Source organism: Pristiophorus japonicus, chromosome 20 (genome assembly GCF_044704955.1).
Source record: "Pristiophorus japonicus isolate sPriJap1 chromosome 20, sPriJap1.hap1, whole genome shotgun sequence".
NCBI classification, from domain to species: Eukaryota; Metazoa; Chordata; class Chondrichthyes; family Pristiophoridae; genus Pristiophorus; species Pristiophorus japonicus.
Genome location: NC_091996.1, coordinates 86,356,677 through 86,368,737, shown reverse-complemented (window position 1 = coordinate 86,368,737; position 12,061 = coordinate 86,356,677). Strand labels below are relative to the sequence as shown.

At 51.3% G+C, this 12,061-nt stretch overlaps 1 protein-coding gene across 2 annotated transcripts in view; it reads left to right on the top strand.

Moving 5' to 3' along the window:
- LOC139232644 (chromodomain-helicase-DNA-binding protein 3-like) overlaps positions 1–12,061 on the top strand; it is a 115,758-nt gene that overhangs the window by 17,600 nt on the left and 86,097 nt on the right. For both annotated transcript variants that reach the window (XM_070863093.1, XM_070863094.1), the window contains exons 4-6: positions 4,840–4,961; positions 9,138–9,382; positions 11,723–11,850. In XM_070863093.1, coding sequence (XP_070719194.1) covers positions 4,840–4,961; positions 9,138–9,382; positions 11,723–11,850 — 495 coding nt within the window. The remainder of the gene's footprint in view (positions 1–4,839; positions 4,962–9,137; positions 9,383–11,722; positions 11,851–12,061) is intronic.

Here is a 12,061-nt window from a genome sequence, read left to right as displayed (position 1 = left end):
AGGGAGTGCCGCACTGGGGGGAGCTGTCATCATTTGGGTGAGACGTTAAACCGAGGCCCCGTCTGCTCTCAGGTGGACGTAAAACATCCCACGGCCACTATTTCGAAGAAGAACAGGGGAGTTATCCCCGGTGTCCTGGGCCAATATTTATCCCTCAATCAAAATCACTAAAAAAACAGATTATCCGATCATTATCACGTTGCTGTACGAACATTGGCTGCCGCATTTCCCACATTACAACAATGACTATACTTCAGAAAGTACTTCACTGGCTGTAAAGCGCTTTGAGTCCGGTGCTATATAAATGCAAGTTTTTTTTCTGTGTCCTCCAACGTCCTTCACACTTATCCTCTTCTACGGATTGGATTGGTAGGGCCTGTCGGCCAGCAAGCACATCGCAGCTTCTTCCCGTCAGCTCCCTCTCGGATCAGTTAACGTCTAGGTCCCCTCTGGCTCAGTGGCCATTCAGCCCTTTGGGCCTGCTGTACCATTCCGTTAGATCATGGCTGATCTACATCTTAACTCCATGTATATTCACTCGCCTTTGATCCAAAACCCCTTGATACCCTCATCCAACAACAATCTATTGATCTCCGCCTTGAAAGCTCCAATTGACCCCTTGGCATCCACACCCTTTCGTGGCGGTGGGACGGAGAAAGAAAGGTGATGTTTCCCCTGGTCCCAGCCCCGCGGCAACACTGCATTCTCATTCCATTCGCCGTCTGCACAGGAACAGCAGGAGGCCACTCAGCTCCTCGAGCCTGCTCCGCCATTCAATGAGATCATGGCTGATCTGTATCTTAACTCCATCCACCCGCCTTGGCTCCGTAACCCTTCATATCCTCACCTGACACAAATCTATCCGACTCAGTTGTGAATTTTCCAATTGACCCCCAGCCTCAACAGCTTTTGGGGGAGAGAGTTCAAGATTTCCACCACCCTTTATGTGAAGAAGTGCTTCCTGACATTACCCCTGAACGACCTGGCTCTAATTTTAAGGTGATGACCCCTTGCGCTTGTCTGTAGATCCCTGAAAGTAGCAGGCCAGGTGGATAAGGTGGTTAAGAAGGCATACGGAATGCTTGCCTTTATTGGCCGAGGCATAGAATATAAGAGCAGGGAGGTTATGCTTAAATTGTATAATACTTTGCTTAGGCCACAGCTGGAGTACTGCGTGCAGATCTGGTCGCCGTATTGTAGGAAGGACGTGATTGCACTGGAGAGGGTGCAGAGGCGATTTACTAGGATGCTGCCTGGAATGGAGAATCTTTGTTATGAGGACAGATTGGATAGGCTGGGTTTGCTCTCATTGGAACAGAGGAAGTTGAGAGGAGACCTCATTGAGGTGTACAAAATATTGAGGGGCCTGGATATAGTGGATAGTAAGGGTCTCTTTCCATTGGCGGGGGGGGTCTATTACGAGGGGGCATAGTTTTAAGGTGGTTGGTGGAAGGTTTAAAGGGTATTTGAGGGGCAGGGGGGCTTCTTTATGCAGAGGGTTGTGGGGATCTGGAACTCGCTGCCTGGAAGAGTGGTGGATGCAGAAACCCTCACCACTTTTAAGAGATGGTTGGATGGGCACTTAAAGTGCAGTAACCTGCAAGGTTACGGACCGAGAGCTGGTAATTGGGATTAGACTGGATGACCTTTTGTTGGACGGCGCAGATATAATGGTAAGTACTGCAGGGAATAGAATACAGCCAGGGTGATGATCTGGACTAGTTTCGATCGCCTGGATGGGTCGGAGAGGAATTTTCCCAGATTTTTTTTCTCCCTAAATTGGCTTGGGTTTTTATCTGGTTTTTGCCTCTCCCAGGAGATCACTTGGCTCCGGTTGGGGTGGAGTGTAGAATGTTTCAGTATAAGGGGTGTCGCAGTTGTGTGAGGCGGACTGGTTGGGCCGGGTGCTCTTTACCTTTCCGCCATTGTTCGTTGTTCATAGGTTGAGATTTAACCTTTAGGGCTGCTGACTGAGGGCCGTGTGGCTCTTTGTCGGCCGGCACGGACACGATGGGCCAAAATGACCTCTTTCTACGCTGTAAATTTCTATGTTCTGGACTCCCCCCACCAGAGGAAATAGTTTATCTCTATCTACCCTATCGAATCCTTTTATCATTTTTAACACCTTGATCAGATCACCCCTTAATCTTCTATATGCGAGAGAATACATAGAAACAGGAGCAGTAGTAGGCCATTCGGCCCTTCGAGTCTGCACCGTCATTCAATATGATCATGGCTGATCCTCTATCTCAACACCATATTCCCGCTTTTTCCCCATACCCCTTGATGCCTTTTGTTTCTCGAAATCTATCTATCACCCTCTTAAATATATTCAGTGATTTGGTCTCCACAACCTTCTGTGGTAGAGAATTGCACAGGTTCGCCACCCTTTGAATGAAAATATTTCTCCTTATCTCGGTCCTAAATTTCCTACCCCGTATCCTGAGACTGTGACCCCTTGTTCTAGACTTCCCAGCCCGGGGAAACATCCTCCCCGCATCCAGTCTGTCCCACCCAGTCAGAATTTTGTACGTTTCAATGAGATCCCCTCTCATTCTTCTAAATCCTAGTGAATACAAGCCCAGTCGACCCAATCTCTCCTCATACGACAGTCCTGTCATCCCAGGAATCAGTCTGGTGAACTTTCGCTGCACTCCCTCTATGGCAAGTGTATCCTTTCTTAGGTAAGGAGACCAAAACTCTGCACAATACTCCAGGTGTGGTCTCACCAGGGCCCTGTATAAGACATCCTTGCTCCTGTACTCACATCCTCTTGCAATGAAGGCCATAACTGCTTGCTGCACCTGCATGTTTGCTTTCACTGACTGGTGTACAAGGACACCCAGGTCCCTCTGTACATCGACACATTCCAAGCTATCACCATTTAAATAATACTTTGTCCTTATGTTTTTCCTACCAAGCCAAGTTTATGCAACCTGTCCTCATAATTTAACCCTTGCAACCCCGTCTCATCATACAAGTGCTTGAAAATGCAGGGCCACCTTGCGTAACTTTCCTTTGAGCAATGTTCCCTTTTAGCTGTGCAGCGGTCTGGAGGTCCCCCGCAGCCGGTGCGCCGGCCTTTAAATGACAAACCGCGCATGTGCAGACATTTAAATGTCCCTGCACGGCCCCTAAAGGGGCGGCACGGGCCAAAAAAATAAATTGGACGGAACATTGCTTTTGAGTTATTCCTTCCTGACCACCTAATGGGAAGGAAGCCCCAGCATTGAAGCACTGACCACAGTTGATCAGCTCCGCTGGGCAGGCCACATCGTCCGCACGCCGGACACAAGGTTCCCAAAGCAAGCGCTCTACTCGGAACTCCTTCACGGCAAACGAGCCAAAGGTGGGCAGAGGAAACGTTACACGGACACCTTCAAAGCCTCCCTGATAAAGTGCAACATCCCCACCGACACCTGGGAGTCCCTGGGCCAAAGACCAGTCCGCCCTAAGTGGAGGAAGTGCATCCAGGAGGGCGCTGAGCATCTTGAATCTCGTCACCGAGAGCATGCAGAAAGCAAGCGCAGGCAGCGGAAAGAGCGTGCGGCAAACCAGTCCCACCCACCCTTTCCTTCAACCACTGTCTGTCCCATCTGTGACAGACTGTGGTTTCTCGTATTGGACTGTTCAGCCACCTAAGGACTCATATTTTAAGAATGGAAACAAGTCTTCCTCGATTCCGAGGGACTGCCATGATGATGAGGAAACCATGTACCGACTGTAGTCCAGTATGGCAACGTGCTAAATTGGCTACCGATAATTTCAAGGAGAAAAACTAAATCTGGGGATACCGCACCTCCAAAAAGGGGAGGAAACATGGTGTTTACTTGTTGTGAGGTTAAGGATTCGGACACAAGGGGCCTCGGAGCAGCAACCTGCTGTGACACTGAGGTACTGAGGGAATCGTGCCTGCTGCTCCAGGATCGTGATGTTAGGCTGTGCTCCCGTGGAAATTGCTGAGGGCTTTTGATAAAGTAGATCGGAAAAAAACTGCTTGCACTGGCATGAGGATCGGTAATCAGAGGAAACTGATCGACGGTAATTGGCAGAAGAACCAGAGGGATCCATGAGGAGTATTGTATTTACACAAGTTGTTCTGATCTGGAATGCGTTGCAGATTGAGTAGTAACTTTTAAGAGGGGATTGAAAAGGAAAAATTTGCAGCGCTATGGGGGAAGAGCAGGGGAGTGGGACGAATTGGAGAGCTCTTTGCAAGAGCTGGCACAGGCACAGGGGGCTGTGGTGTATGATTCAAGGCCAGGCGGAATGTAATATCAAAACAGAGAATGCAGGAAATACTCAGCGGGTCAGGCAGCATCTGTGGAGAGAGAAACAGTTAACGTTTCAGGTCGATGACCCTTCGTCAGAACTGTTCGAAATGAACAGATTCTGCAGGAGCACTGAAAGGGGAAGGGGAAGGGGAGGAAAGAACAAAAGGGAAGGTCTGTGATAGGGTGGAAGACGGGAGAGATTAGAGAGACAAAGGGATGATGGGCCGACTTGAAATGGTAATGGCAGGAGTTAGAAAAAGATGAGTCGATGGTGTGAATAGCAGAATAATTACCAGCTGCCAGAGAGGGAAAAAAACATAAGATCTGGGGAGGGGAGGAGGAGGAGGGGTTTAAAAAAAAAAAGGAGGAATGGGAGCAAAATATGAGCAGAGGTTAAGGTCTGAAATTGTTGAACTCGATGTTGAGTCCAGAAGACTGTAAAGTGCCTAAAGAAACGATGGAAGTGCTGTTCCTCGAGCTTGTATTGAGCTTTTGTACTAGTAATAATGTGGTGTGTTCTCTCTCTCGCTCTCTCTCTCTCCCATTCCCCCCCCCACACACACAGGCCGAGCCGAAAACCTCTGTCCGGCTCCTGGAGGACTGGGGACTGGAAGATGTGGACCACGTATTCACCGAGGACGACTACTGCACTTTAACTAACTACAAGGCCTTCAGCCAGTTTATGAGGTGAGCTGGGAGGGGGTCGTTCCTTTTTTATTGCCCGGAGCAGGGGGTCGGCAGAAAGAGAAGCAGGCATTGATGTCTCGGGAACGTCACCAAGCGCTTTGCTTTGTTGGGCAGCTGTTATTGCATAGCACGATCACAGCCGCCACCCCCACGATCATCATTATCACCGCTGTCGTTACCACCAACACCACAATCACCGTCATCACCATCCCTTGTTCCTGAAGTATCTGCTCACACACTCGTGAGGCTGATCCTAACTCATTCAAACAGGAAATACCCGCAGTCAGTGTCTATCTTGTCCTTCCGTCGCAGAATCCACTTTCTTAGTTGGATAGTGTCAGCCGTGGCTCAGTGCGTCGCTCTCGCTCTCGGTCACACACCTCTGAGTCATAAGGTTGTGGGTTCGAGTCCCACTCAGAGACTTGAGCCCACAATCCAGGCTGACACTCGCAGTGCAGTGCTGAGGGAGCGCCGCACTGACGGAGGTGCCGTCTTTCAGATGAGACGTTAAACCGAGGCTCTGTCTGCCCCTTCTCAGGTGGACGTAGAAGATCCCACGGCCACTATTTCGCAGAAGAGCAGGGGAGTTATCCCCGGTGTCCTGGGGCCAATATTTATCCCTTAATCAATATCACTAAAACAGATTATCTGGGGCATTATTATATTGCTGTTTGTGGGAGCTTGCTGTGCGCAAATTAGCTGCTGTGTTTCCTACATAACATAAGAAATAGGAGCAGGAGTAGGCCATACGGCCGCTCGAGCCTGCTCCGCCATTTAATACGATCATGGCTGATCTGATCATGGACTCAGGTTCACTTCCCTGCCCGCTCCCCATAACCCCTTATTCCCTTATTACAAAAGTGACTACACTTTTGAAAAGTACTTCATTGGCTGTAAAGCGCTTTGGGAGGTCCAGTGGTCGTGAAAGGTGCTATAGAAATGCAAGTCTTTAATGATTATGATTTTTGCTACGCCGCCACCCATGTGTCCATTCCATGTGTTAATCACTCTTTGAATGAAGAATATCACGACATCAGACCTAATTTTACCTCTCGTTAGTTTGAATGTGTGGCCCCTTGTCCCGCAACAACAATAAAAACTTGCATTTATATAGCGCTTTTAAAATAGTAAAATGTCCGAAGGGACTTCACAGGAGCGCTGGCAAACGAAATTTGGCACTGAGCCCCATTAAGGGGATATTAGGACAGGTGACTAAAAGCTTGGCCCAAGATTGGGTTTTAAGGAGTGTCTTAAAGGAGGAGAGCAAGGCGGCGAGGTTTATGAGGGAATTCCAGAGCTTGGGGCCCAGGCACTTGAAGGCATGGCTGCTAATGGCGTACTATCTCTGACATTGCTCCGAGAGGTATCCTCTCAATCTCCTTTTTAAAGCCTGAAAAGACCAAATTTTTCCAATCTTTCATCCTAACTCAGTAGTCTGACAGCAGGGATCAGCTGGTCATTATCACCCTGCTGAAGCCCTCATCCATGTCTTTGTTACCTCTGGACTTGGCTATTCCACCGCACTCCTGGCTGGCTCCCAAGTTCCACCCTACGTAAACTAGAGGTGATCCAAAACTTGGCTGCCCCGTGCCCTAACTCGCACCGAGTCCCGCTCGCCTATCAACCCCTGTGCTCGCTGCCCCGTGTCCTAACTCGCACCGGGTCCCGCTCGCCTATCAACCCCTGTGCTCGCTGCCCCGTGTCCTAACCCACACCGAGTCCCGCTCACCCATCACCCCCTGTGCTCGCTGCCCCGTGTCCTAACTCGCACCGAGTCCCGCTCACCCATCACCCCCTGTGCTCGCTGCCCCGTGTCCTAACCCACACCGAGTCCCGCTCACCCATCACCCCCTGTGCTCGCTGACCTACTTTGGCTCCTGGTTAAGCAACACCTCGATTTCAAAATTCTCGTCTTGTGTTCAAATCCCTCCATGGCCCTCGCCCCTCCCTATCTCTGTAATCTCCTCCAGCCCCACAACCCCCCAAGATGTCTGCGCTCCTCTAATTCTGCCCTCTTGAGCATCCATGATTTATAATTACTCAGTGGCCGTGCCTTCTGTTGCCTGGGCCCCAAGCTCTGGAATTCCCTCCCTAAACCGCTCCGCCTCTCTACCCCTCTTTCCTCCTTTAAGACACTCTTTAAAACCTACCCCCCCCCCCGCCCCCATCACAAGGCAGTCCCTCGGAATTGAAGAAAACTCGCTTCCACTCCTGAAGTGAGTTCTTTGGTGGCTGAACAGTCCAATACGAGAGCCACAGACTCTGTCACAGGTGGGACAGACAGTCGTTGAGGGAAAGGGTGGGTGGGGAGTCTGGTTTGCTGCACGCTCCTTCCGCTGCCCGTGCTTGATTTCTGTATGCTCTCGGCGTTGAGACTCTTAAGTGCTCAACGCCCTCCCGGATGCACTTTCACCTGGAGTACAGTTTTCAACTGTGCACAGTTTTGGTCTCCTTATCTAAGGAAGGATATACTTGCCTTGGAGGCGGTGCAATGGCGGTTCACTAGATTGATTCCTGGATGAGAGGGTTGTCTTATGATGAGAGATTATGTAGAATGGTCCTATACTCTCTGGAGTTTAGAAGAATGAGAGGTGATCTCATGACGGGGTAGATACTGAGAGGTTGGAAAGTGTGAGGTCATGCACTTTGGCAGAAAAAAAATCAAAGAGCAAGTTATTATTTAAATGGAGAAAGATTGCAAAGTGCTGCTGTACAGCGGGGCCTGGGGGTACTTGTGCATGAAACACAAAAGGATAGTATGCAGGTACAGCTAGTGATCAGGAAGGCCAATGGTATCTTGGCCTTTATTGCAAAGGGGATGGAGTATAAAAGCAGAGAAGTCCTGCTACAACTGTACAGGGTATTGGTCAGGCCACACCTGGAATACTGTGTGCAGTTTTGGTTTCCATATTTACGAAAGGATATAATTTCTGTGAAGGCAGTTCAGAGAAGGTTCACTCGGTTGATTCCAGGGATGAGGAGGTTGACTTAAGAGAGAGGCTGAGTAGGTTGGGCCTCTACTCATTGGAATTCAGAAGAATGAGAGGTGGTCTTATAGAATTGTATAAGATTATGAGGGGGCTGGACAAGGTGGATGCAGAGAGGATTTTTCCACTGGTGGGGGAGACTAGAACTAGAGGGCATGATCTCAGAATAAGGGGCTGCCCATTTAAAACTGAGATGAGGAGAAATTTCTTCTGAGGGTTGTAAATCTGTGGAATTCGCTGCCTCAAGAGAGCTGTGGAAGCTGGGACATTGAATAAATTTAAGACAGAGATAGACAGTTTCTTAACCGATAAGGGGTTATGGGGAATGGGCAGGGAAGTAGAGCTGAGTCCATGATCAGATCAGGCATGATCATATTGAATGGCGGAGCAGGCTCGAGGGGCCTTATGGCCTACTCCTGTTCCTATTTCTTATGTTCTTATGTAGGTTGTTTCCCCCTGGCAGGAGAGTCTAGAACCAAGGGGCACAGTCTCAGGAAAACATCTCTCGGATGCTCTTCCTCCACTTCGGGTGGTCTTTGGCCAGGGACTCCCAGGTGTCGGTGGGGATGTTGCACTTTATCAGGGAGGCTTTGAGGGTGTGCTTGTAACGTTTCCTCTGCCCACCTTTGGATCGTTTGCCGTGAAGGAGCTCCGAGTAGAGCGCTTGCTTTGGGAGCCTCGTGTCTGTCATGCGGACAATGTGGTCCGCCCAACGGAGCTGATCGAGTGTGGTCAGTGCTTCGATGCTGGGGATGTTGGCCTGGACGAGGACGCTGACATTGGTGCGCCTGTCCTCCCAGGGGATTTGTAGGAGCTTGCGGAGACATCGTTGGTGATAGGTTTTGATATCAACGCTATCAAGCTTTTGGTCACCTGCGCTAATTTCTACTTGTGCAGCTCGGTGTCGAATTCTTATCTCTTAATACTCCTGTGAAGTGCCTTGGGACGTTTCACTATGTTAAAGGTGCTATATAAATACAAGTTGTTGTTTGTGGGAGCTTGCTGTGCGCAAATTAGCTGCTGCAATTTCTCCATTACAACACTTCAAAAGTACGTAATAGACTTAAGACGCTTTAGGACGCCCCGAGGTCCTGAAAGGCGCTTTGTTCCATTCAGTGTGATTCTATGTATTGCAGGTGTTGGGCTTATCTCTGCTGTGCACTCAATGTGAACATGTTTTAAACCCTAGGCCGCTCATTGCCAAGAAGAACCCCAAGATTCCGATGTCCAAAATGATGACCATCCTCGGCGCCAAATGGCGGGAGTTCAGCGCCAACAGCCCGTTCAAGGGGTCGGCGGCCGCGGTGGCGGCAGCGGCTGCAGCGGCAGCGGTGGCGGCGGTGGTGGAGCAGGTGTCTGCCGGCGCCTCCTCGGGGACCCTCTCCAACCTGCCGCCGCCTCCCATCCGAAAGGCCAAGACCAAAGAGGGCAAAGGTGAGTGGCGCCTGTGTGGAAGACGAACAGGTCCGTCTGGGCCTGACTGTTCGAGACGTGGTACTGACCGCGTACATCATCAGTCCACCTCCGTCCCACCCCCCCGCCCCAACTAAACCCCAATCTTGTGCATTTATATAGTGACTTTGGGCTGTCTCAAAGCGCTTTACAGCCAATTAAGTGCTTTTATGAAGTGTAGTCAGTGTCAGTTTGGCTCAGTGGGAAGCACACTTGCCTCTGAGTCAGAAGATTGTGGGTTCGAGTCTCACTCCAGGGACTTGAGCACATAAATCCAGGCTGGCACTCCCAGTGCAGTGCTGAGGGAGCGCCGCACTGTCGGAGGGGCGGTACTAGGGAGCGACGCACTGTCGGTGGGGCGGTACTAGGGAGCGACGCACTGTCGGAGGGGCAGTGCTGAGGGAGCGCCGCACTGTCGGAGGGGCAGTGCTGAGGGAGCGCCGCACTGTCGGAGGGGCGGTGCTGAGGGAGAGCCGCACTGTCGGAGGGGCAACGCTGAGGGAGCGCCGCACTGTCGGAGGGGCAGTGCTGAGGGAGCGCCGCACTGTCGGAGGGGCAGTACTGAGGGAGCGCCGCACTGTCGGAGGGGCGGTGCTGAGGGAGCGGTGCACTGTCGGAGGGGCAGTGCTGAGGGAGCGCCGCGCTGTCGGAGGGGCAGTGCTGAGGGAGCGCCGCACTGTCGGAGGGGCGGTGCTGAGCGAGCGGCGCGCTGTCGGAGGGGCGGCGCTGAGGGAGCGGCGCACTGTCGGAGGGGCGGTGCTGAGGGAGCGGCGCACTGTCAGAGGGGCGGTGCTGAGGGAGCGCCGCACTGTCGGAGGGGCGGTGCTGAGGGAGCGCCGCACTGTCGGAGGGGCGGTGCTGAGGGAGCGGCGCGCTGTCGGAGGGGCGGCGCTGAGGGAGCGGCGCACTGTCGGAGGGGCGGTGCTGAGGGAGCGCCGCACTGTCGGAGGGGCGGTGCTGAGGGAGCGCCGCACTGTCGGAGGGGCAGTGCTGAGGGAGCGGCGCACTGTCGGAGGTGTCGTCTTTCGGATGAGACGTTGAACTGAGGCTCCATCTGCTCCGGTGCACGTAGAAGATCCCATGGCACTATTTCAAAGAAGGGCAGGGGCGTTATCCCCGGTGTCCTGGGGCCAATATTTATTGTCAATCAACATAACAAAAATATAGATTATCCGGTCGTTATGTAGAACTAGGGGCCTTAGTTTAAGAATAAGTGGTCGCCCATTTAGAACTGAGATGAGGAGGAATTTCTTCTATGAGGGTCGTAAATCTGTGGAATTCTCTGCCCCAGAGAGCTGTGGCTGGTCATTGAATATACATTATTTAAGGTGGAGATAGACAGATTTTTGTATGATAAGGGAGTGAAGGGTTATGGGGAGCGGGCAGGGTAGTGGAGCTGAGTCCATGATCAGATCAGCCATGATTTATTGAATGGTGGAGCAGGCTCGAGGGGCCGAATGGCCGATTCCTGCTTCTATTTCTTATGTTGCTGTTTGTGGGAACTTGCTGTGCACAAATTGGTTGCCGCGTGTCCTACATTACAACAGTGACTGCTCTCCAAAAGTACTTTATTGGCTGTAAAGCGCTTTGGGACGTCCGGTGGGTGTGAAAGGTGCTATATAGAAACATAGCAACATAGAAAATAGGTGCAGGAGTAGGTCATTCGGCCCTTCGAGCCCCCACTGCCATTCAATGAGTTCATGGCTGAACATGCAACTTCTGTACCCCATTCCTGCTTTCTCGCCATACCCCTTGATCCCCCGAGTAGTAAGGACTACATCTAACTCCTTTTTGAATATATTCAGTGAATTGGCCTCAACAACTTTCTGTGGTAGAGAATTCCACAGGTTCACCACTCTCTGGGTGATAAATACAAATCTTTTTTTTCAAGTCACTTGTAATGTAAGAAATGTGGTAGGCAATTTGCACACGCAAGCTCCCACAATGTGATCATGACCAGATAATCTGTTTTAGCGATGTTGGTCGTACTGTCGCCCCAGCCGAAGTCAGCTAATGGCACGGGCCAAGGATTAAACGGCAGGGCCCTTCTGGGTCTGTCTAGCCTGGTACCACATGGGAACAAGGTTCCCGCTAAGCTGCGCGGCTGCACAGCGGGCTGGGGATCGCGCATAGTCCACTCGCCGGCGCTTGAACGGGAGAAACCGCTCGTGCGTGAAAATTTGAATGGTCCGCGCAGCCTGGAAAAAAAAAAACCTTGCACGGGACGATCCCTTTTTACTCGCGGAGTCGCTGTGGGGGTGGGGGGCGGGGGTGGAGAGGAAGCAGCGACCACGGTTAAAACTCCCATTCTCGTGTTCGCAGGTCCTGGCGCGAAGAAGCGGAGCAAGAGCCCGAGGGTCCCTGAAGGGAAGAAGAAAAAGAAGAAGAAGATGGCTCTCCTGAAAATCAAGCTGGGTATAATGGGGTCAAAGAGGAAGAAAAGCTCCTCGGTAAGTGTGAGGCCGCGTGCACGCTTGGTCGAGTGCTAGATATGTCTTTTGCACGAACCATCCTGTATTGCAGTGAAAGGGTGTGTGTGACGGGGAGGGTGTAGAGAATGCTAAAATGATAACTGTATAACACTTAAGGGACCGTATTGGTGGGTACAGGTCTATCACTGTATAACACTGGGGTACAGTACTGGTGGGTACAGGTCTGTCA